The sequence below is a fragment of the Pogona vitticeps genome, chromosome 1 (genome assembly GCF_051106095.1).
Source record: "Pogona vitticeps strain Pit_001003342236 chromosome 1, PviZW2.1, whole genome shotgun sequence".
Lineage (NCBI taxonomy): Eukaryota > Metazoa > Chordata > Lepidosauria > Squamata > Agamidae > Pogona > Pogona vitticeps.
Window position 1 is genome coordinate 39,958,541 of NC_135783.1, and position 26,621 is coordinate 39,985,161.

The 26,621-nt window shown below is 41.2% G+C and overlaps 1 protein-coding gene across 1 annotated transcript in view; it reads left to right on the forward strand.

Moving 5' to 3' along the window:
- Positions 1-689: 689 nt before the first annotated feature.
- The window catches only part of LOC144585876 (ALK tyrosine kinase receptor-like), a 683,258-nt gene continuing 657,326 nt past the window's right edge, over positions 690-26,621 (forward strand). The window contains exon 1 of the mRNA XM_078383225.1: positions 690-1,457. Coding sequence (XP_078239351.1) covers positions 776-1,457 — 682 coding nt within the window. The 5' untranslated portion in view covers positions 690-775. The remainder of the gene's footprint in view (positions 1,458-26,621) is intronic.

The window sequence follows — 26,621 nt, forward strand, 5'->3', positions numbered from 1 at the left end:
GGTGGGAAGGTCTGTGCCGCGGGAGGTGCGCGGAGGAGGTTGCAGGGGCGCGAAGGCGTCGCGCGCTTCTGGGCCCGGGAGGGGAGCCTTCTCTTCCCCCCCCCTCTCCCCGCTTCGTGCGTGGGCTGGCGCGTGGCGGCTCGAAGACACCAGACTTTACGAGACTGCTGCGCGAGGCGCCCCTTGCCGGAGGCTGGAAGACCTCAAAGAGGGAGGAAGAGGGGCCCTTGCGCGCCTTCTGGGAAACCAGGGTCGCCCCCGAGTCGGCGGGAGTGGAAGGGCTTTTCTTTACCTAGACGACGGGTCTCGCTGGCGTTTGGCAGGGACCAAGGGTCACCTCTCCCTGCCCCCCCCCCCAGTCCGCCGAAAAGAGCAAGAGGAGGCTGGCCGTTCCTCCTTCCAAAGCAAAGCCACGCAAACTCCCTATTCCCTGGCAGGCCTGTGGGCGTTGCATTTTCTCCCGCGGGAAGCGGCTGGGCGTGAGACCAAGGCGAGGGCACCCCGAGGGGTGTCTCTTCCCCCGGATCTTTCCAAGGAAGTGGTTGGGTCTGGGTGTCGCAAAGAGGTGGCGGGACTTTTAGGCAACCGGCAGCAGGTCTGGCGCGGATGGAAACTGAAGAGTGACGCGACCTGGTCTCCCTGTGTACTGGACCTGGCGAAGTCGAAGGGACGCCTGAGCAGGTGAGGATCCCTTCCGGGAACTGAAGCGGACGGAAGATTACTTTTCGCGGCTTAGCCGCGGCATCCCGCGCTCCCCACTCCATCCCGTGGCAATATGAACGCGGTGGGTCTCTCCCGATTCTTCTCTCTCGCTGTTCTGGTCGCCTTTTCGTCGCATGTGGTGTCCCTGGAGGCGGGGAATTCGCCCTCGGGCTCCCGCGCGAGACATCAACCCCAGCGGGATGCGCCCAGTTTCTCCCGGCTACAGCGGAAGAGCCTGGCGATGGATTTCATCGTACCTTCTCTTTTCCGAACCTACCTGCGGGAGTTGGTGCTGGGCGGCGGCGGCGGCGATGGAGGGGGCCCTTTGGCCGCTTTCAAAGCACGCTGCAGCCTAGTGCTGAACTGTCCGCCTTTGCTGAGCGCGGCCGACGCTTGGCTTCCCCGGAGCGGAGCAGCCGAGCCGGCTGGCAGGGCTCGAGCCCCGTCCAGGGTGCTGAAAGCTGGCTCGGTGCGAAAGCTGCGCCGCGCCAAACAGCTGGTGTTGGAAGTAGGCGAAGCCAACCTGAGGAATGACTGTGCACGGCGTCCCGCCGAGGAAGGAGCCCAGGCGGAGGCGAGCCAGCTCGAGTTTATCCTCACCGAGGAATTCAACTGGTGGATCCGGTCGGGAGAAGGCAGGCTGAGGATTCGGGTGATGCCGGAGCGGAGAGCGTCTTTCCACGGCCGAGAAGGCAGCTTATCAACCGCGATCAGAGCCTCAAAGCCCCGCCTGTTATTCCAGATGGCCGTCCGAGGTGAGCAGCCACTGAGCTTCTACTGTGTCTAGATAAGATCAGGCTGGTTGTCTGCTAGCGCGACAAGGGAGTTAGTTAATCTGGAAGAGTTGATTATGCCGTCGGAGAAAGTTTGGGAAGGCTCTCTGGAGTCACAAAGTGAGGGTGGAGGGCTCTTTGCCTTTCTTGAGACTAAAACGATTTGGTTGAGGAACGTGGACAGAGCCCTTACAATTTTGCTAGGAACTTTAAAATTCCCTCTACTTCCTCATAGCATCAGTCGTCCCTTCCAAAAAACTTTGTAATGTGCTCTGAAAAATTCCCATAGAAGCTTAAAACAGTACATTGTAAGAAAGGGATGTGTGCCTGTGGATGGTATTGAAGGAGTTAATGGAAAACTACACATTTTTTTCCTGGTTATGTTTGCCTAAATTTCTCTCTTAATCTCAATTCCTTTGTTGGAGACACATTGAAGGATAATGTACTTCAGGTTTATAGGTGCTGGTTCTTGTAGTGCTCTGTCCAAAAACAAGATAGTTAACTGAAGACAAACTTCCTCCTTTCCTTGTCCAGGAAACTGTTCTTTCCCTTAGAGAAAATAATAAAAGGGGAATACATGATAACTGTAGCAAGACCTATGTATTTTGGTGGCATCCAATGAACTTTGGTGGGACAACTAAGTAGCAATTGAACTGTGGATGGCTCTGTTTCTACAGGTGTGTCAGTTTTATATAAGAAAAAGCAAATGATTTTCTGGTCATTGACTAATAGCTTAATCCTATGCATGCTTGCCCAGTATCAACTGTAGAAAATGGGACAAAGAAGTGATTTTTTTTCTTGTTCGGCCAGACACATTTGTGATAAATTGTGAGTGCTTTTGATTTACCACCCCCACCCCACCCCCACCTTCAGCCTAGAAAAGACTTCAGGGAAGCCTTGATCTGAAAGCAAGATTTCAGTTTTGATTTTGTTTATTTTGTTCTTTAGGAATGGGATCCCATACATCTGCTATTGCCAAATTTGATAAGTGGGTAATGACCAGACAATGACCAATGTTAATTTTAATTCAGCCTCTCATTCCATTAATTACTTTGGTGATTGAAAGAAATATCTCTGTATTTTAGAGCAGGTATCTTAAAGAGATTCCACTGATACATCAATCTGCTTACAAATATCCCATGTAAGACACAGTGCAGCTTAAATACCATGGTGTAATTGTATGATGTATGAACTCTTCTAAATAGAGAATAGTTTGTTCCTATAGATTATCCTGTTAGAATACAGACATTACGGTATGAATCATTATGCAGTAGGATTTTGCCTTCTTCTTAATGTTTGTTAATCCAAAGAGTTACAGTTAAAATTGCATGTCAGTTTACAGATCTCAGTCCTCAGTCTGCAGGTTCCAAAGTAGTTCTGAGTTTCTTTGGCTACTTTAAGGTAGATGGATTGGTTTCTTGTGTTATGTATAGCATGCTGAAGGTCATGCATACTGTAGAAACAGTACAAGGGAATAGTAGTTACATTCTGAAAACACAAGGGAAATGTACACAAGGAGATACTCGTAAGTACCATACTGTACTTTTCAGTAGCCTTTTCTAACCTTAGGGTGCGCTTCCAGATTTTAAGGTAGCACCTCAAGGCTGCACCTGGCCTCTGCCCTCATTCCTTCAAGCTCCCATCACTTCTCATGCCAGGATGGAAATAAAAATTTTCATATAAGTTTTCCTCCTGTTTTGCACTGGGATGGACATCTGTTGAGATCTACCCATGGGAACTGAACCTTCCATGGATGAGCCATTCTGTTCAGCTGCAAGGATTACTTCATATTGCTCCAGTCCATGAACAGCTTGACTAGGAAAGATCTGCCCTTTCTGGATGAAGAAAATCCCCAACCCTACTCGAAAAGAATGACTCAATATTAATATGCATGAATTTTGTCTTAAAACCCCAGTAATGGAAGATTAGTTTAAGTAATCATTGAATTTCCTACTTTCCTTCATTTTTCCACATTTGATCTTCCTAACCAACATCTTATCCCTCTTTTTTCTCATATGCTTCACCCCTAGTATCATCAGGATTTAAGAGCTTTCCCCTCACATACACCAATAATTTTAAGCAATCCTCAATTAACACCATGTGCCATAAGAACATCAGATAGCTTTTATTATGGAAAACTCTAATCAGAGAACTGTTAGCTGCTCTGTATTTAATGGCCTGCAGAGTTGTCTTAAATAAATCTTTCCATAGAGATGCCTCGTCTGATAGATTTGAAAATGAACACTGAAGTATCCAGCTTCTGTTCTATATAGAAATCAATGGCCCAGTAAGTTTTAAATTGCTGAAATTACTTCAGTGGGCACAATCTAGATTGAAAGCAGTCTAACTGAAATAAAAATTGGACAAGATGGGCCCATACTCAGTTTTTTTGAGCACTGATGGGAGATCTCCTGTAGACTCTTTAAAACATGTCCCTGAAGCTCTGCTCTCAATTTAAAAAACAGCAGCAATGAGATTTTTTAAAATATAAATAGGTGAGCCTTGGAGGTCTTTGTTGTTTCAGCTTGGGGAAGCTATGTGAAAAAAATTATGTCCAAGTGTTACCAACTATTATTCTGGGTGATTCAGGGTTGTCTGGATACTTGGGTGTGTGTAAGTGTGGAACACAGTTTTATTACAAGGTATTTTATCATTGTCTGTTGTCTGTAATCCAGAAACAACATTTCAATAATAAAAATACAGTATTACCATCATGATCCTGTATTCAGTTTCAGCACATCTACTCAATGTGTTGTTGATAATGCTTTATACAGGCAGCTGCTCATCTACATAAGGATTTCCAGCATTGTTAACATCAGCTAAAGTGTTCCAGAAATTGCGTTTTTGAGATCCTTCCCCAAAGAACAGCATCTACCCTGTTGTTCCATTGGTCAGGTTAACTTTTGCACTCTGTTTGATAACTAGACTTTTTCTTGTTCCTTTTTTTAGTGAGCAGTTTATAGTTATTATAAGTGAAATTGCCTAATTGACTTGCTCAGTTTTTGTGTTGTGTTAACCATCAAAGTTATTCTCCATGTGGACTAGAATTAAAATATTAATGGTCTCAGAAACTGCAGCTGGCCTTTGGCATTCAAGCAAGAAATTAATGTAAATGTACTTAATTCTCTCTCTCTCTCTCTCTCTCTCTCTCTCACACACACACACACACACACACACACAGAGAGAGAGAGAGAGAGAGAGAGAGAGAGAGAGAGAGAGATTCATTTAAAATACTTGGCTAAAGTTCACTCTTTTCTAATTTAACAAAATATTGTTTATTTATGAAGGATAACCTTTAATGTGCATGGGCAGGATTTGATCAATGGATAATAAAGACTGTTGTGGGGAGAGATAATCCAAAAGAATGGCTACAAATGTTCTGTGGAATTTTCTTTAGAAGATAATTGTAAATAATTCTTGTGTAAAACAACTATTTATTACTGTTTATTAGTTGCATTTATACCTTCCTTCCCTCTTATGAGCTCTAGAAGTTCATATGCCACTCCCACTCACTTCAGCTCTGTGACTGGGGACTTGAACTCAGATTTTTCAAGTCTCAATCCAACACTTGAATTACTGCTTCACATGGGCTACCCAACAACAGGCATGAGGACTCTACTCTGGCATTCTTAACATTTTTGTAACAATTTTTAAGAGTATTGGAAACTTTCTACAACTTTCTCTATTCAAAGGTGAGGCAAAAGCTCACAGATTTTCAGCCAGTTGGTTAATCATGGCCATAAAATACCTCAGTCGCAACAGGTTGTGCCAGGGAAGGTTTTATCCTTGCATAGCGGAGCAACAAATCAACATGTCCTTTACTATGTCAATAATATGTGTGTGAACCATATGCTTCACACAAACCTCCATCCACATAGATATTCAGGTCTGCATATTTTCCCATCCACACAGATATGACCATCTTTGTTTTTCTTTCCTTTTGTAAGGGAAAGCATCACACATCATACAATGTAACACTCAGTATGTGGTAGGGCATTGCTATGAATAGAATGTTTTACTTATACAAATCTTATGTAGACTCTCTGTGGTGGTGTAGCCTTAAAAGACAGATTCAGGCTAAGGAAGTAAAAACAATTGCCGTATGCATTTTAGTTACCAATAACCTTGCTTTTGATTATGTTTCCATTTGTTATTTCAAGCATGTGTACTGAGATAGTTCAGTAATCTGTATTATAAGAACTTAATTTCCTTTGACTATGAATTGTTACCCGAATCTTCAAAAGTACATGTTTTGGAGTATATATTAAGTAACAAACACTGCAGTGTACTCTGGGGATGATTTCAAAAGACATAAGACTCACTCATGAAAAGACTGAGATATTGAGCAATGCTCTTAAAAGCAATGCATAAAATAATTTGAGATGTGAGGAAACATTAATCCTTAATCTATAACATTTGTTGTTGTTTAGTTGTTAAGCCGTGTTCGACTCTTCGTGACCCCATGGACCAGAGCACGGCAGGCCCTCCTGTCTTCCTCTGCCTCCAGAGTTTGGTCAAATTCATGTTGGTAGCTTCAACGACACTGTCGAGACATCTCGTCCTCCCCCATCCCCTTCTTCTCTTGCCTTCACACTTTCCCAACATCAGGGTCTTTTCCAGGGAGTCTTCTCTTCTCATGAGATGGTCAAAATATTAGAGTCTCAGCTTCAGGATCTGTCCTTCCAGTGAGTACTCAGGGTTGATTTCCTTCAGAATGGATACATTTGATCTCCTTGCAGTCCAGGGGACTCTGAAGCACCACAATTCAAAAGCATCAATTCTTCGACAGTCAGCCTTCTTTATGGTCCATCTCTCACTTCCATACATGGCTCCTGGAAAAACCATAGTTTTGACTATGCTGACCTTTGTCATCAAGGTGATGTCTCTGTGCTTTAAGATGCTGCCTAGGTTTATCATCATTTTCCTCCAAGAAGCAGGCGTCTTTTAATTTTGAGGGTGCTGTCCCCATGCAGTGATCATGGAGCCCAAGAAAGTAAAATCTGTCACTGCCTTCATATCTTCCCCTTCTATTTGCCAGGAGGTGATGGGACCAGTGGCCATAATCTTAGTTTTTTTGATGTTGAACTTCAGACCATTTTTTGCACTCTCCTCGTTCACCCTCATTAAGAGGTTCTTTAATTCCACCTCACTTTCTGCCATCAGAGTGGTATCATCTACATCTCTGAGGTTGTTGATATTCCTTCCGGCAATCTTAATTCTGGTTTGGGATTCCTCCAGTACAGCCTTTCGCATGATGTATTCTGCATATAAGTTAAATAAGAAGGGAGACAATATACAGCCTTGTCATACTCCTTTCCCATTTTTGAGCCAATCAGTTGTTCCATAACCAGTTCTAACTGTTGCTTCCTGTCCCACATATAGATTTCTCAGGAGGTAGATAAGGTGGTCAGGCACTCCCATTTCTTTAAAAACTTGCCATAGTTTGCTGTGGTCGACACAGTCAAAGGCTTTTGCATAGTGAATGAAACAGAAGTAGATGTTTTTCTGGAACTCTCTGGCTTTCTCCATAATCCAGCGCATGTTAGCAATTTGGCCCTAGTTCCTCTGCCCCTGTAATCTATAATCTATAACATACATGTGGACTAATATTAATTTAACATGGAATTATGTCTGACACTATTCTGGAACCATGAGCTTTCTGTTGCATTCTTATTAGATGTATTACCACTGGAATCTTGTTATGAAGGCCTTGTTCTGTCTGACCCTTGGTTCTAATTTACAGTGGTGCCTTGACTTACAAGCTTAATTGGTTCAGAAAGATGGTCATAATTCGAAATGGTCAGAAGTTGAAGCACCATTTCCCATTGGAATGCACTGAAATGTAATTAATCGGTTCTGGCCGGAAAAAAATCACAAAAAAATCACTGCAAGACTACTCAGAAATGTGATTAATCCCTTCCAACGAGGGGGGGGGGGGAGAGGAAAGCAATCAACCATGCAAGACCCATTGCAAATGCAAACAAGACAAAGCAAAAGGCAATCAAGCAGATCGTGCAAGATCAGAAATGGGGTGGGGGACTAAAAAGCAAACAAACTCAAAAGAACCATCAGAAATGGGGGGAAAAATCCAAAACACAAGAAAACCCCCCAAGACCCATCAGAAATGGGGGGGGGAACCAAAAACAAACAACCACCCCAAGACCCATCACAGCACAGAAACATAACTCCCCCCAGCTCAAAACCACACATGGTCTCAGAAGCAGAAGGAGGCAGTCCCCAAGCCTTCAATGACCACACACACTCTCTAACTACTGGGATGAAAGAGCTACTAAGAAGCAGCCTTGTTGCCACCTACAGTTAGAAATTTGAATTTCCCGCCGTTTTTCCCTGCCTTTTTCTGTTCCTAAGTGGAAGCTCAAGTCGCAAGTAGAAGCTAAATTTTGCAGCCAGAGCTGGTCATAACTCAAAATGGTCATAAGTAGGGGCATTCATAAGTTGAAGCACCACTGTATAGTCCTTACAAACTGAGAGTAGCAACTCTTTGTGTTTTAGTGTACGAAAACCTTGCTTTAATTTTTTTCTTGTAAATGTGAGCATGAGGCAGGTGAAAAGATGTATATAAGAAAGACATATTAATATTTTTAAGTGGAATTTGGAGGAGTGCCAGTTGGGGCCAGAATAATTTTTGAGCTGCATGTTGGTGGGGTTTGGTCTGATAACAATGAGGTTTAAAATAGGGTAAAAGCAAAGTGTGCTTCTTATATACTGCCCCATAGTGCTTAAAGCACTCTCCGGGCGGTTTACAAGTTAATCATGCAGGCTATGCATTGCTCCCCCAGCAAGCTAGGTACTCATTTTACCAACCTCAGAAGTATAGAAGGCTGAGTCAACCTTGAGCTGGCTGTCTGGGATTGAACCCAAGGTAGTGAGCACAGTTTTGGCTCAGCAGTTTAACCACCACTGCACCAGGAGGGTAGAGGTATCTAGAAGAATTTGGGCATAGCCAGAAACTTCTGGCATATTGAGGAGCTGTTTGTACTATCTGTCTTTGCATGTTGGAAGGCTTCAAAATATATCTTACATAATTTTGTAATGTCCACTGAACACATGTTTTTTCCTTTAAATTAAGCCCGCAGAAGAATACAGAAGGCACTGACATTCCACATGAAGCCTTGCAAAAATTTTCCAAGGTGGCACCAAGATGTTGCTCATTATTACTTAGAATCATAGAACAGTGAAGTTGGAAGGGGCTTATAAGGCCATCGACTCCAACCCTTGCTAGATGCAGGAATACAAATCAAAGGATAACTGCCAGGTGGTTGTCTATGTTTCTCTTGTATGCCTGCAGTGTTGGAGCACTCATCACCTCTCGAGGTAATTGATTCCATTCTCTTAAGCTTAAGACAGCTTTGTTCTGAAAGTATATTTATGTATGTAGTTGTAGAGAATGAAAACAGTGCTTACAAATACTTTGAATGTATTGGAATAGAAGAGTTAATTACATCAGTATATAACACATCCATAGCAATTTACTGGGGTCTGGGTTGCACGCTTTAGTGCTAAACCATGAGTATATGACATGGTATTCCCAAAAAACAGGCACAAATGTTGCATGGTGATTTGAAATATCTCACCTGCCATCAGTCTTCCATTCTGACAGCACTGATACCACAGAGCCCTATTTTTTGGAGTACAAGAGATTGGTAGAGGGAGAAGTACAGTCATTGGTGTCTGGAATTAGAATGTACGGATAGTCCATTGGACACTAAACCCCCAAACCTCTGTTTGGATATGATCTCAGAAAGTTTGTTTATTATATGTATACTGCACTTTTTTTTGGAGGGGGGTCACAAAAGGTGAAGAAAGCTTGAAGTAGAACACTCTACCTGATTGTGCAGCAGTTTCCAGACTGCATACTTCTTGGCTCATGCTGTTACAACCTTTCTGTGTTGCCTCTACATTCACCCCATGCAGTTCTTGTCCTCCAGTTCTGGAGAAAAAATTATTGGATTAATATTTTCTTCTTCTTTCCCCATGCCCTCATAACTCTTGAAATTACACTGTCCCTTGATTTACATGGGATTTTTTGTATACAGTCTTCCTTCTTCTTTCCTGGCTCCTTGGTTATGAACTGTATAAGAGCTCTGGGGAAGCTTTTCTTGGTTCAAGTCTCGATGACTCTAGAATCAGATTCCAAATAGCCCTGCCACTCATATTATTCTTAGAAGATACCTGGGGCTTTCATCTCCTTTAAAAAAACTTAACTTACAACCTGCCAATGGAACTGGGATGTTTATTCATCAGTTACTTTTCATTGTCATGTTCATTAATTGTACAGCTGGAAGAACCTCTGATACTTTCTGCCAGTTTTGACTTAGTTTCCTCAGTAATAATTCATCATACAATTATACACTTTTAGGCTTGGATGTCTATGTGTAGAGCAACATCTAGGAATTATTACATTAGCTTTAACTGAATTAAGTTAGAGCAAGGATGGAAGACCTGTGATCCTCCAAATATTGTTGGATTGCAGCTCCCTTCACCTTCACTGTGATTCACTTCAAAGCACAAGTGGTTTTCACAGTTTTCTGACATTTATCACATAGTTGGATATGCAACTGAATGCACAAATTAGTGTTTGTCCTTGGTATTTTGAGCATGTGACATACTGCACACACCAGCTTCACAGCTGTTTGTTTGCACTGCACAAACCTAATAGGTTTCTGGCTATCATGTAATATATTACTCTATATGGAAATTATAACTCCCAGTTTAGGAGGAGGAAATTGTCCCAGGTAGTTACAACTTGTCTGAGGTCCTATTCAACTGGGATTTGAACCCAAGTTCTTTTTTTTTTTAAGTTCCTATCTTGTAGATCCCATTGGTTCTCAATGTCTTGCTGAGAAATGAGGTTGAGAGAGCAATTTAGCTGTAGTTTAAATATGCATGAAGAGCTTTTTCTTGCATGATATAAGCTTGACTGAATTTTTAAGAAAAACTGAATTTTGTCTTCAACTCAACTTATATAGTTGACAGGAGGGGCATAGCTAGACACTTAAAAGAATCAGAGGATAAAAATCTGCAAAAAAAAAATTGATTAGGCATCCTTCAATCTTGAGAGACTATGGTAACATGCTCTGAATAGAGGACTTGGAACAGCATCTAGTGTGGCTGAGAAGGCCAATTCGAGAGTGACAATCTCTTCCACACTGAAGACAAATCCAATCTGTCCCCTGTCCAGCTCCCTGATTTGGCTGGTTTTGGGACTGCCTCTTTGCCTCGGCCTGCTGGAGAAGTGTCTCTTCAAAATGGGAGAGGCTGTGATGCAACGCCTGCCTACAGGCTGAACGGTCAGATATCAAGGTTTCTCATCTGTTGAGGTCCATTCCTAAGGCCTTCAGATCCCACTTGCAGATATCCTTGTATCACAGCTGTGGTCTCCCTCTGGGGTGATTTCCCTGCACTAATTCTCCATACAGGAGATCTTTGGGAATCCCACCATCAGCCATTCTTAGAACATGTCCGAGCCAATGTAGACATCACTGTTTCAGTAATGTATACATGCTAAAAATGCCAGCTCATTCTAGGACTACTCTATTCGGAATGTTTTCCTGCCAGGTGATACCAAAAATGTGTCGGAGACAATGCATATGAAACGTGTTCAGCTTCCTCTCCGGCCATGCACAAAGGGTCCAGGACTCACTGCAGTACAGGAGGGTACTCAGGACACACACTCTATAGAACTGGATCTTGGTCTATGCCATCAGCTTTTTATTAAGTCATACTATCTTTGTGAGTCTAGAGAACATGGTAGCTGCTTTACCAATGCGTTTATCCAGCTCAACATCTAGGGAGAGTGTCAGGGATGGTTGAGCCAAGGTACACAAAATCATGAACAACCTCCAAATCGTGTGTGGAGATAGTAATAGAGAGGTGAGTTCATGCCCTGGCCCATGACTTGTGTTTTCTTCAGGCTGATTGTTAATCCAAAGTCTTGGCAGGCCTTGCTAAAATGATTCATGAGTTGTTGGAGATCTTCAGCAGAATGGGCAACAACAGCTGCATCATTGGCGAAGAGGAAGTCCCGCATGCAAAATTTGTGTACACGAAATTTAGAAATAATTATTAGGAATTATTTAAATTATACATAATTTAGAGCTAGTCAGTTACTTTCTCATCTAAATAATCTCAAATGAAATAAATAATCTGTCCTCATCCCATGGAATTAAGCTTTGGGTAAGGGAAAGGCTTCAATTGATAAACTGATTAAAAATAATAATGGATTTATTTGCATTATACCCCAGATGATTGTATGTCAGAAGGTCCTCTTCGATCACAATTAATCAGTAACGTTGTGGGGAAAAAAGACAAAATAAAGTGTCTGTTTGTTTGTCTAATATGAGCCCTTTCTCATGTTTACATATATCTAAAAGTGAAAATGTATGCAACAGAATGAGCTTTCAAAAGTATTACAGAGTGCAAATCATGGGAACATCCCTAGTTTTTCAATTGCCACACATATAAATGTTATTGGGGAAGCTGAAAATGAGAGAGTGGCCATCGAGGAGAAAGGCCAAGGGAAAAAAAGGAAATGGAAGGGAAGAATAAGTTTGAGAATGGAGATAGACGGAGGGAGAAATTGAGCTTGAGACTGGCCAGAAAATGTGGGCCCACCTAGATAATACAGCAAGAACCTGGAAAGATAAAGAGGAAAGGTGTCAAGGTAGAAACTTGGCTCTCTCCCTTCTTCTACTTTGCAGAGTTTGGGTTTGCTATTTTCATGTGGTGGGGACTGAGCCTCCATCCCACAAAGTCTGACATAGACACAAGTAGATAGAAAGACACCTCTGTCCCGCAGAAGCCCTATCCGTATTGCAGACAAAAGACCAGGACTAGAGAGAAGACCAGCAACATAAAGGAAAGAATGTCTGAAAGGAAACGTGGTGACCACTGAACTTCCTCCCCCCCCCCCAATTCAGTCCATATAACATTCAGTGCAGCTGGAATGTTGATCACTGTGCTTCAGTTCCTTGTATCATTACCAGCCTGAGCTAGAGTTCCTGGTCAGAGGGAGATTTCCTTGATTCCTTCAGGACTGGACTTTCTTGGCAATTGAAGCTAGTATCAATAATTTGAATTTATTGCAATGTTGTTTGAACAAAGTACAACCCTCCAGATATCGCTGGACAGCAACTTGCAGCATTTCTCACCATGGGTTCTGCTGGTTTAGCACTGATGAGGTCTGTAGTCTAACGACATCTGGAGGGCTGCACTTCATCTCCCACCCCTGATTTAAATGGTTTTTGGTCTGAGGAAGGAGCCTTTGGGGCCATTATTTCAAATATCTGAGGACAAGTACTTGAGCTGCCATAATGTCTTGACTTTCTCTGACCTCTCTAATAAAGCATCCATTTTAACTGCAGTGAGTTGCTTCCCTCCTTCTTTCTTGCAGCATTTTTCATGAAAAATAATTTATCTGACAAACTGTAGCCTTGTTCCTTGTTTGTAAATGGCTTTTCTGCTTATGGATGTCTCTGACTTCTCAGAATTATTTGCCACGTAATTTCGGCAAATGTTTCTTGCTCTGTAACTTGTTTATGCGAAGGTCACCACTGACATTAGACAGTCAAAGTTCAAGCTTCTCTTTCAAACCAAGGTTATGGATTTGTTTCTCCTCTCAGAGTCTTGCACTTAGACTCATGCCAATGGATCTGAAGTTTCCTTTCTTCAAAAACATAGTTTAAACTTGCTTAAAATTCACTTGGCTTTGGATAAAATCTCTTAACAGAAACCCAGTCTGCTAAAATATTGATAGAAAATAATATATTGTGCAAAGTGTTAGCAAAGCAGAAGCTGTGTTTAATATAAGGGAGTGCAGAGAGGGTTTCTTCAGAAGTGATTACTTTAGCTGGGGCGATTTCATACATCTGTTTCTGGAAATTGGCAGTCCCTCAAGGGACTCTGCTTTATGCAAATATTTCCTAGAAATATAATTATAGCTAAAAATCAACAGAATACAAGTCTGCATGCAGATGCACATCCCTGAGTTGTTTAAAACTGACTCATATTTGTTTATGGGAAAGACTTGTACTCTACGTTTATACTCTGTACTTGTACTCTGCATGCATTTGGAAACTGCGAACAACATTCTCGGAGAATTTCTTGTTATGGGCCAGGTGTGGATTTCCCCTTCTAGCCTGCAGCTTCTTTTGTTATTATCTCCAGTCCGGCACTGGAGATAAGAGTCTATGAATAGAAAGGCCAGAAATTGAGCTCCAGAGAAGATGCTGCATGGAACTGTGTTCTGTAGTAGTGTGCAGTTTCAGAAATTCACTCAGACTCATAAGACAATGCTTCAATTTATTGTCATTTACACCTGAAATGACATTCAGTAATGCCATTTCAGGTTTCAGCTCTAATCTCTGCTGTATAATTTCTTTTACTAAGTCCCATACCTGTGTCCAATAGATTTTGACCTTTTCACATGTCCACCACATATGGTAGTAAGTTCCAACCTTTTTCCTACGTTTCCAACATATGTTACTGTTACCCTCTTGACTCCAAGGGGGGGGCACTTCAGATAGAGGGGTTAATTTAGGTTTTTTTTTCTCTTTGCTATATGATTTTCTTTTTTTTTCTCTTTTCTTTTCGTCTCTTCGTTTTGGTTTTCTTTTTCTTTTTTTGGTATCTTGTGGTTTTCTGTATGTTAAAAAATTCAATAAAATTTATTATAGGAAAAAAAAAAGAAATTCACTCAGACATGAAGCTTGGGTCCATCACATTGACTTAGCCTGACCTACTTTACAGGTCTGTTGCCAGAATAAAGTGGGGAACAGTAGAGACATGTATGCTGCCTTGAAGTCACTGAAGGAAAAGTGGGTTATAAACATAACAAATTAATAGAATAAATAGTTTGCAACCAAAGAAGCTGTTGCATGGAATAGAGCCCTAATTTTCACTCTGGGAAATTGTATGTATGTTTATCTGCAAACTAGGCTTGCTAATAAATGTGCCAGGGGCAGAACAGTGGACTGAGACCCATCTTTGAATACAGTTTCCGAAATTGCTCCTGAATTCTTTGAATTATGGCTTTCTTCTTATACAAAATATATTCAGAAATGTGTATTGCAGCATAGGCAGCCATGCATAGATGAAAAAGGTCCTTTCTGAAATGAGCTTCATTTGTCTTGCCTCTGTAATTCAGAAAAATTTGGTTGGAGAAAAATGTCATGGAAGCATAAATGCAGATTTGATAAGTTTGACCTTTCTTCTTTTTAGAACAATAAATGTCAAAAAGCTTAAAATGACAAGGTGGAACAGCTGGAGGTTATTTATATGTTTAAATATTTAGGCAAGGAATGTATTTTGAAAGTAACATTCTAGTACCATAACCCCATTAAGCTATTAGCACCATGACACTGTGGATACAAACACAAATCCATGTTATCAATACTATGCAGACATAGCTCAAATTAGAGAACAAAATCACAGCAATAGCATCGACACCAATAGATGCTTTTGTAGCATCAATGACAACTCAAGCTGTATCAGTTAAGGCATTAAAACTGAATCCTGTTTTGCAAGTTATGCTGTGAAACTCATTGAAAGCTTCCTTTCCCAGCCCATCAGATTCCAGGGCTCTTTACATTCCCTTTCGCCCTAAGGAAACCTTTGCAAGCTGTGGCATGAGGGAGGGAGCTTCCTAATTCCTGCAAATCACCACTGCTAGACCGCTTTTAATGCCCCACAAATGGCCACAGCACAGCCATGACCAGCACACAGGATTCTGGCCAACAAGTAGCAACAATGCCCAATAATGCCCATGAAGCCCATTTTTCAGGTCAAAGAGTCTGATGCCTGAACATCCTCCTAAAAGCCTATAGAAATTTATAGAACTCTAGGGGGCAAAAAACAGACACATCTGTTCATCACAGCTGGCATTTATCCAATTTAGGGTTAATTCCAGAATAAAATCAGATAACCGTTTCCAATCATATAGAAATTCATCTGGGTGTCAAGTTATAAGTCTTTGCATTGTTTCAGCGATTCCAGGCAACATCACCTTGTCTAATTCTACATTGCTTCTATGTTCCATATGTATAATAATAATAATTCAAAGTTGCTGAAAACATCCAAAAGTTTTACAAATGTGGAAAAACAGAAGGTATATATGCTTAAACCCATCCTTGCAACTTGTGAAAAGCTGCAGATGTAATTGTCATTACAAATATGAGAAAGTGCAAAAAAAGTATAAACTTGAGTTGTAAGCAGAACTTACCATGTTATAATCATCATGACGGGCCCCTGGGTTCAGGGAGTCCTATTCCAGCCACTGAGCCACACTACTCCATTGATCCTGGAGTGGGTGAGCCCAGGAGAGCTACCGGTGACTCTGATGATGGCTAGGAAACTTGCCTGGTTCTGGTACTTCTCAACACCCTGCTGTGATCTGACTAAGCAGTGTTTTCATGAAGTTGCAAAAACTCCACAAATAACAGACTAAGCAGATGAGAATTCTTGCCTTGACTAACAGGCGGGTTCCTCTGCTTGGGAAGCAGTTTGTACTGGGTGTAAGTTGTTTCAGTCCTATTTTACCACGTAGACAAAATGTTATAGACTTAAAGTGGGATAACTTGTTCAGGTACCAATTTATTCCATCAGCACTTCAGCACTTGTTATATACCTCAATGTTATATACCTAACTTCTGGAATTGCAAAGGGGCATATCTTACATATTAAAAAAGAGAATTAAACTAAAATAAGGGAACACTAATCAGGGTAAAGGCATAATATGGTGTTGTTATTTTTTTAAGGTAAATTGAACTTAGATATAAGTTTGGGGTAAACAAGTAGTACATAATGAACATGCATCAGATATGATATTGTTATAGATAGGATAGAAAATGTGGAGATAGAAAAGGCGAAACAACTATACAAAGAAAATCTGTATAAGATGCTCTAGATAATATATATTACATGTTAAGAACTTACTCAGTTATCATTGGTTTAAATTACAGTTTGTAGTTTAAATTACATAAAATTATATAGATCTGGAACTGGAATGTTTTTTATTAAGTATGGTATTAGAGGATTTTGAAAACATTGGATACTATGAGAGTAATATTATGATAATAGCCAATACTGTATACTAAAACACATATATGAATGGTTTGAATGATCGGAAGATGTGTGTAATTTGGGCAGACAATTGAGAAGACACCAAGACGCAAAAAACAAATAATTGTAAGCAACCCATGTAACACGATATTTGATAAACATTAACCAAATGTAGATAGATTGAAAAACCAATACTGTAAAATGTTTTTTTTTAAAAGACACAAAGTAGTGCCATTCTAGCCATAATAACTAAGACACTCCATTGCTTATTTAAAAGATCTGCACTTGAACTGTTGCAACACCCTCCTGTATACCTTTGTACACATGAGAAGACAGTTTCAAGATGCCACACAGGAAACATGCATATAACGCATTGTAAGGGCAAGGGAGACTGGACAAATACACAAGAAAGAATGCATACTACAGCAACATTGTAATCGCAGACACTGGCTGAAATCCTCTTGTTTACTTTTGACGGTATCATTATCACTGCTGAGTAAAGATTTTCTTTGGAGATTTGAGAGTGGAAGTGACTTTTGCACCCCAAAATCATTTCCAATCAGTGGTGATTTGCCTTTAATAAGCCATCATTTGCCACTAATTATTACATCATGACTGTTACATACATAAAACTGCACAATAGGATTTCAGCCAGTGATATGAACGGGCTCATAATTTACTGGGAAAAAGAAAGCAGAAAGAGATTCAAGGGAGATTATTTCAAATCCTATACTACCAGAAAAATCCTATCTTTTTAGCAACCTGCTAGAATGATAACCAGAGATACCAAAGAAAGTAGTGGTAGCAGGATTGTTGCCTGTATTTTCAGAAGCCAATGTCTTAATGTCAGACAGCCACAAGGATGGTTAATGATAGCCATTATAGCCTCCTATCCCATGAAAATCGTGGCTGTCCTTTCTACTGGCTTATCTGCACTGGATGGTTTGTGTTTCATAATTTGTGAACTTGTCTGATGAGTGCACATTTACTCAATGTGGTCACACTGCTACTGTATAACCTATTGAGTGAAAGAACACTGTTGTGTTAAAATACTGTACAGTTATCCACAATTGCAAGATATTATTGCTTTTATATCATATCTTTCTTAAATATATATCAAGGCAGTATATAGAGGATTCAGGAATTTTCCCATTTAGACAAAGACTGCATTTGCAAAGATCTCACAATCTTTTTAGTGCTTTTTGAGAACTTTAACTGTTGATGGGGGATGATTGAGGTGATGTTGTGTAATTGGACAGAGAGAGGCCAGGGATCTTTAGCATGATGGTCAGGGTTGCAACATCCTTGGTCCCTGCAAAATAGAATGAACTTGTGCTGAAAGTAGCTGGTGCACTGGGAGCTGGAGGGCCCCCAATATAAATTATATGCAAAAACACATTGGTTTCATATAATTGTAATACTGTAGAGCCTTTACCAGCATACACTGGTTAAGTATTTGGTATACTCTTAAAATGCTTTCATGAAAAGTGAGCCTCTTATGTGAAGATGTAACTGAGAACTGGGGTATCCGGGGATTGTTTAAACTGGGAAAAAACAGTGCTGCTGACAGAAAATTGTTAAAGAGAGATACTTTTCAATCCTTCAACAAGGCAGTTCTGATTACATCCAGGAGATGGCACTAGCACGCATGACAAGCTATGCACCAATCCTGCCAATTTTCAGTGGACAAACTTTTTGAGACTGGTGATGTCATGGATTATTCTGTTACTTTAGAAGATAATTTTTGTAGTTTATGTATATTGAGGGAAGTGGACGTGGAAGCCAATTTCAGCCACTATATACTCCCTTATTTACTGTCCTATCACTGCTCTGTGATGTCCACCATGAATATGTGGTACATATCTGAAGCAGGAAGTAGACTTTTCTGCTTTTGGTTTCCTGCTAACCAGATATTTCATATAAAACATGGTGGACCCTCAGAGTTTTCTCTGATATCTGGCTTTCCCACTGTGCAAACCACAGATCACCCCATTATTATTTAAACAGTTAATTAAAAGAATCATTTAGAATGACTAAAAATTGACTGGTAACAAATTTATGATCAACATTTGTCATTTTTTGTGTGTTTAATGATTAAAACAATAAATTCTAAAATTACTGTGAAAAAGTAATGAATTATTTCTTAGATTTGAAATGGATATTGACCTTCAGCACCTTTAGTTAGCACCTGCTCAACTCAGTAATGAGATGTTAATAGCACAAACAGAATAGAACAGACATAATAAAATCATATTTTCTAGAGAAATGATAGCACTGACTTTGACTTCTGTCAATACAATTGCTATAATAAAACATGTGTTCCTTTAATTTAGTCTAATGCCTAAATTGATCAGTTTAACAGGTGAAAGCTCATACTTCTGCATCTTAAAACATAACCCCCCCCCCCCCATTTATTGCTTCCTACATAATTTTCAAGCTAGGAAAATTTAGAAAAATACGGTTTAGGTGACTCTCTCACTTTTGGGGGGGGGTGACCCTGGCCGCGAAGAGTGGGGTCCGACACTCACCATGAAAATGCAGGTGGCGCCGGTAGTCCGTACCGCCTCTTTCCATCTCTGGCGGATTGCCCGGCTGCGGCCCTATCTCAACACAGGGGCACTCACTACCTTGGTCCATGCGCTCGTAATCTCAAGATTAGACCATTGCAATGCGCTCTACGTGGGGCTGCCTTTGAGGCTGATGTGGAGACTTACTGGAGCCAGACTCCTTACTGGAGTGAGAAAATACCAACACATTTCTCCAGCTCTGGCCACACTGCATTGGCTGCCCATTCATTTCCGCATCGACTTCAAAATTTTAATGCTTACTTATAAGGCCCTAAATTGTTTAGGACCTCGATATTTGGCGGAACGCCTCCTCCCACCAAGGTCTACCCGGATCACCCGTGAGAGTCAGGAGGTGAGGCTGAGGAGCCTGATGCCGAGAGAGGCCCGGAAGGAGAAAACACGAAACCGGGCCTTCTCGGAGGTGGCTCCTCACCTGTGGAACAACCTCCCTCCAGAGATTCACACAGCCCCTACGCTGGGAATCTTTAAAACCCAATTAAAAACATGGTTATACATCCAGGCCTTCCCTCCAGTCAATACCTGATCTCTTTTCTTATTTTCCCTTATTTTATTATCCCTTCATTTTATTATAATTGTAATGATTGAACGGTTATGTACTTTTCTATGTTTTATTGTTTTATCCTATATTATTCTAGACAATAGGTAAAGGTAAAGGTTCCCCTTGACAATTTTTGTCCAGTCGTGTCCGACTCTAGGGGGCGGCGCTCATCCCGCTCTTCAAGCCATAGAGCCAGCGTTTGTCCGAAGACAATCTTTCCGTGGTCACATGACCAGTGTGATTTAGACACGGAACGCTGTTTACCTTCCCACCAAGATGGTGCCTATTTATCTACTCGCATTTGCATGCTTTCGAACCGCTAGGTTGGCGGGAGCTGGGACAAGCAACGGGCGCTCACTCCGTCGCGTGGATTCGATCTTACGACTGCTTGGTCTTCTGACCCTGCAGCACAGGCTTCTGCGGTTTAGACCACAGCACCACCACGTCCCACTTTCTAGACAATAGGGCTGATAATTTTTTAGGATCCAATTTTGCATAATCCCCAATTCTGTAAGATTGGCCAAATCTCATATTTCAGCTCTATATAGTAGCTGTGCTGATATTTTAAATATTTAAGCATTCAAAATGGGCTTTAGCAGTTTCTTTGCTTTGATGTAACAGAATTTTCAAAGATACTGTAACTGCTTTATAATAATTGTATACCATCATGTTGATTCTGAGTTATGGCAACCTTTTACAGGTTTTTCTAGATACAGAATACTCAGAAGTAGTTTACCAGTCCTTGCTAAGCCAATTTGATAGCACATCAGATTGGTACCAAAATACAGTTCTATGTATTTAAATCTGTTTTAATTGTTCTATCATGGCCTTGTCTCCTGCAATACCTTGTACATTACCTGTGGCAAAATACTTTCTTTGTCTTTTGGTTGTTTGAAACATTGGCCAAATTTTGATGGCCTGTATCTGAGGCCAATCTCTGCAAGCAACATGGCTACTATATAATCACCTTGACTTCTATCCTGTCCCTAATTGCTTTTAAAATATCTATTTCTGCTTCATTGACTATGCAAAAGCCTTTGACTGTGTGGACCACAACAAACTATGGCAAGTTCTTAAAGAAATGGAAGTGCCTGACCACCTTATCTATCTCCTGAGAAACCTATATGTGGGACAGGAAGCAACAGTTAGAACTGGATATGGAACAACTGATTGGTTCAAAATTGGGAAAGGAGTACGACAAGGCTGTATATTGTCCCCCAGCTTATTCAACTTATATGCAGAATACATCATGTGGAAGGCTGGACTGGAGGAATCCCAAGCCGGAAGAAATATCAACAACCTCCGATATGCAGATGACACCACTCTGATGGCAGAAAGTGAGGAGGAATTAAAGAACCTTGTAACGAGGGTGAAAGAGGAGAGTGCAAAAAATGGTCTGAAACTCAACATCAAAAAAACTAAGATCATGGCCACTGGTCCCATAACCTCCTGGGAAATAGAAGGGGAAGATATGGAGGCAGTGACAGATTTTATTTTCCTGGGCTCCATGATCACTGCAGATGGAGACAGCAGCCACGAAATTAAAAGGTGTCTGCTTCTTGGGAGGAAAACGATGACAAATCTTGACAGCATCTTTAAAAGCAGAGACATCACCTTGCCAACAAAAGTCCGAATAGTCAAAGCTATGGTTTTTCCTGTCGTGATGTATGGAAGTGAGAGCTGGACCATAAAGAAAGCAGACCGCCGACGAATTGATGCCTTTGAATTGTGGTGCTGGAGGAGACTCTTGAGAATCCCCTGGACTGCAAGGAGAACAAACCTATCAATTCTAAAGGAAATCAACCCTGAGTGCTCACTGGAAGGACAGATCCTGAAGCTGAGGCTCCAGTACTTTGGCCATCTAATGAGAAGAAAAGACTCCCTGGAAAAGACCCTGATGTTGGGAAAGTGTGATGGCAAGAGGAGAAGGGGACGACTGAGGATGAGATGGCTGGGCAGTGTCTGCGAAGCAACCAACATGAATTTGACACAACTCCGGGAGGCAGTAGAAGATAGGAGGGCCTGGCGTGCTCTGGTCACGAAGAGTCGGACACGACTAAACGACAACGACGATTGTGAAAATGCCCAAAGAGATAGTGATGTGGGTAGAGAGTTCTTGAGGGAAATCTATGCTCACTTTGCCAAGGAGTGTCAGTAAGGTCAAGATTTATAGAAGCTTTTGGTAGATAAGACAGTCTTTTCACAAAGAAAATCAAGGAGTGGATGTGAGGGACTGAAACTGGTGGGAAAAGTAGGAAGTGAGAACATGGGGATATGGAAGATTCCATTGTTGTGAGTGAAGATGTTGAGTTTAGTGATATTGAGCAGTCTGGTCTTCCAGAGGATGGAGGAGGTTAGGACAAGGAAGCTGGTTGGCATGAGAAATGGGGCACATGGAGTGCTAGCAAAGATCTGAAAATATGCCAAGTGGATAATAGGCAAAATGTCCCAGAATGTTTTAGGAGATGGCAGTAGCTTGTAGAGAGGAATTGGGGGATGCTATAGAGCAGTGGTTCTGAACCTTGGGTAACCCAGGTGTTCTTGGACTGCAATTTCCAAAAGCCTTCACCACTAGCTGTGCTAGCCAGGATTTCTGGGATTTGCAGTATAGATAACGCTCCAAAGAACCATGTGCAGGTCACTCTTATGAGAAACACAATACAGACTGTAAAATTTGTTAGGTTTTAACTTATTGCTGTCCTTGTAAATAACTGGTTTTTTTCTCCTTGTGTAATGCATTTAATATACAGGTAGTGTTTTCATGTAAAGGGGATACATTTACAATTTTAAATTTTCCTTCCAAAAATTTGAAATAGAAAAATACAACAATTTAGGAGTAACAACATTGTTATACTATTTTATAGTGTCTCTTTGTGTATTGGTTTTCAGCAACTTTATTTAGCCTTTTGTTTCTGATCATGGGGCGTTCTTGGCAAAGATACTGGAGTGGCATTGCCAGTTCCTACTCCAGGTGGATTGCATTTAGTCGGAACGCTCCACTATGTCCTGTCCGTCTTGGGTGTCCCTGCACAGCATAGCCCATAGCTTCTCTGAGTTACTCAAGCCCCTTCGCCACGACAAGGCAGCAATCCATGAAGGGGCCGTAAAGAAAGCAGACCGCCGAAGAATTGATGCATTTGAATTGTGGTGCTGGAGGAGGCTCTTGAGAATCCCCTGGACTGCAAGGAGAACAAACCTATCTGTTCTAAAGGAAATCAACCCTGAGTGCTCACTGGAAGGACAGATCCTGAAGCTGAGGCTCCAGTACTTTGGCCATCTCATGAGAAGAAAAGACTCCTTGGAAAAAAACTTGATGTTAGGAAAGTGTGACAGCAAGAGGAGAAGGGGACGACCGAGGATGAGATGGCTGGACAGTGTCTGCGAAGCAACGAACATGAATTTGACACAACTCTGGGAGGCAGTGGAAGATAGGCGGGCCTGGCGTGCTCTGGTCCATGGGGTCACGAAGAGTCGGACACGACTAAACGACTAAATGAAACGATTTAGCCTTTATTAAAATTTGTTTTTAAAAAACTAGTAGCACTATTATATCCCAGAAACAGGGAGATACGGAGATAATTGAATTATATCTTTTATTGTACCAAATTATTGTGATGTTGAACATTTGGAACACATATTGTTAATCAGACAAAGGAGAAATAGGCTATTCCTCTGGGCACTATCTGAAGGAGTATAATCAAATGAATTAATGTAATCTACTTTCATAATCCTTTATTGTCAAAAGCAAAAGCATAGTCAAGGTATTCACCATCCAATCTTTACACAAGATCCCAATTATATTTTATTTTTACTGTGAATACCCATATCTTAAAAAGGCCTTGTAAATCCGAAACTTGGAATATGCTAAATGATTATCTGGTCAAATAAATGTTTGCATTTAATGAACTTTAGGGACGTAGTCTTATGAACCACTGATGAGCACAATGGGCCTTTACTTCTGAACAAACATGTATAGGATTGTGCTGGAACTTTGTTCACTTAAATCGTTGGTCTAGAAGAAAATAAAAGCTCCCCCTGGGCTCACACTTTGCCAGTTAACTTCACTTAATATATGGGACTTTTGACAATGTCAACAATGACAATGACATATTGATGAGAATGATAACAAATCTGGACAGAAGGCTTCTAGTCCTCTTATCAAACTAATAGTACTAGGCGGCTTTTCCATTGCTGAACTTCAGTCAGCAAATGGGTTGAAAGGAGAAAGGTATAAAGAAAAGCACAACAATGTCTGCAGTTCGACTTGCTACAGTCTGGGAAGGTTAATGTACAGCTGATACCAATGCTAACAAGTTTTAAGTGATAATGTGACCTGGACTCAAGAAATCTTACAGCCCATGTCTGGTGGCTAGCCTGGGGCACCTGGTTAAATCAAAATGACCACTCCACTAATTGTTATTATTAGACTTTGTAGATAAAGAAAGCATGACCTTATGATTATTTCAGAAGCGGTCTTTACTACTGGCACTAATTAAACTTGAAGGTAATGAGGAAGGATTACCTTTCAGGGCTTAAGTGCAGGCCAAAATGGCTATTATAGGTTAATTATTCTTCTAAAACACTCAGTTTCAGGAAAAACTCATTTTATCTAGTTTTGCTTCCCTCTTTTATGCTAGGTGAAATTTGTTTGAAGTGAATTCAAAATATAATTGCAGCACTGACCCCATATATCACGTGAACAGCAATCACTTTGTATCAGCAGAAGGTTAATAAAATGTTTAAGGAGAGAAATTTGGTTCCTTATCTACAGACAGTGAATACAGAGTAGTCTGACCTCCAAATATTTATTGCAAGTCTTTCTAATATACCTTTTAACTTTGAAAAATGCAAGGTTCCTGAAAGCCAGTTGTGAAATAGTTAATTTTTCATCTACAACAAAAAGAAGATACAGACCGGGGACCTGGAGTTTAGAATGCCTCAATATGTGCTTTAAAATAGGCCTCAAATTCCACAGATTATTATCAGATTACAAAATAAATCTGAATTTTTCATTATTTTAAAAATAAGCAATGCATTTTGTCATTTGTATATATGCTTCTCAAATGTCCTTATTTTTAAATGTTGTTAGCTAGAATCCTCTTGGTGTTGGCTTAAAGTCTGCATATTTTGCCATGACTAATTGTGACTAATTAATGAGCGATACACTATCCATCCAAGTAAGGCGTGCCCCAGAAACTCGTTGACTAGTTACATTTAGCTGCAGCAATTGATGCAGATCTTACACAAATACTTGTGGGATTCTGGACATTGTGTAAGCTATCATGTCACAGCCTAAGTATTCATAGTGATCCAGTGCTGTATAGTGACTAGAGAAGTGGAGTGGGATGCAGGAGATCCAAGTTTAAGTCCCTGTTGAGCTACGAAACTTCACTGAGTGATCTTGGTTTAGTCACTCTATCTCTATCTCTCTTGGCTTTACGTTCTTCACAGAGTTGTGGTATATACAGCATGGGGAGGAGGAGATTCATGTATGGCCCTTTGAGTTCATTGCAGGAGTAAAAAGATGTAACTGTAACTAATCAATAATCATGAATGATTATGTAAAGTATATTCAGCTTTATATTGCTGGCCAGTTCATTTAGCTTGGAATAAAATAAGTGCTCTGGATTCTGGCAATTCTTCATGCATCCACACGTTAGGTAATCTGCTCAGCCTTCATTAATGCAGAAGCAATGTTGTAGTGTTCATGAACAGAGCTTGCACATGCTACTTTGGAGACTGAAGTGTCCAGAATTTCCAGCTAATATGGCACCTGTTCTCAGTGGCTATGGTATTCTTGGAGTTGTTGTTCCTCAAAATAATTATGAGAACAATGTTATTTCCTATCTGACTGCCTTTCCAGAAATATTTTCAGAACCACAGGAAAAATGTAACAATTTAAAATGGTCCTGTCATATCCATCATTCTAGAGCTTCTTTAAAAGATACTTTGTTATTATCTCTGTATTTCACTGGGGGGTGGGTGGGATCTATATCAACCCAGTAGTTTGTTACATATGTAGCACCAGTTTTTGTTATCTGGAGTCATCACTGAATTTGCAGTACAGTGGTGCCCCGTATAGCGAGGTTAATCCGTTCCGGATTAACCTTCGCTATACGAAAACATCGCTGTGCGGGGCAAGAAAACCTATTGGAACGCATTAAACTTAGTTTAATGCGTTCCAATAAGTGTGTAAACTTACCCCCTCCAGCGATGTTTTCGCTCCGGCGGCCATTTTGGAGCCGCCGATCAGCTGATCGGCGGCTCCAAAATGGCCGCCGGATGACCCGAAATGGCCCCTATCAGCGTTTTCGCGCCCTCCCCTTGCTTACGGAGGTCGCGAAAACGCTGCGGGGGGGCATTTCGGGCCATCCGCGGCCATTTTAATGGCCGCGGATGGCCCGAAATGCCCCCCCCGCAGCGTTTTCGCGACCTCCGTAAGCAAGGGGAGGGCGCGAAAACGCTGATAGGGGCCATTTCGGGTCATCCGGCGGCCATTTTGGAGCCGCCGATCAGCTGTTCGGCGGCTCCAAAATGGCCGCCGGAGCCCCAATCGTCGCAAAGCGAGTGCGGCGATTGGGGCTGATCCGTATAGCGATCCCCAAAAAGGGATCGCTATACGGATTTTTCGTTAAACGGTGCACTCGTTAAGCGAGGCACCACTGTATCTGTTCAAACCGCACATGCCTGCTTTTCCCCTGATGTCCATTAACATGATTGGTGATCTGCATGTGTTTTTTCTCTTTTTCTTCCATTTTCTTCCATGCCCTGAGCTAGGACTCCTCTGTTCCTCTCCCTTTCCTCTAGCACCACCACCTCAATCTGATTTCAGTCACATAAGGTGAAGGGGCAGAATACAGAGGGTGTGGATGTGGCTCGTTACCTATTTTGTGACTAACAAGTAATGTTTTCCATAAGGTATCAGAATATCTTCAAATATGA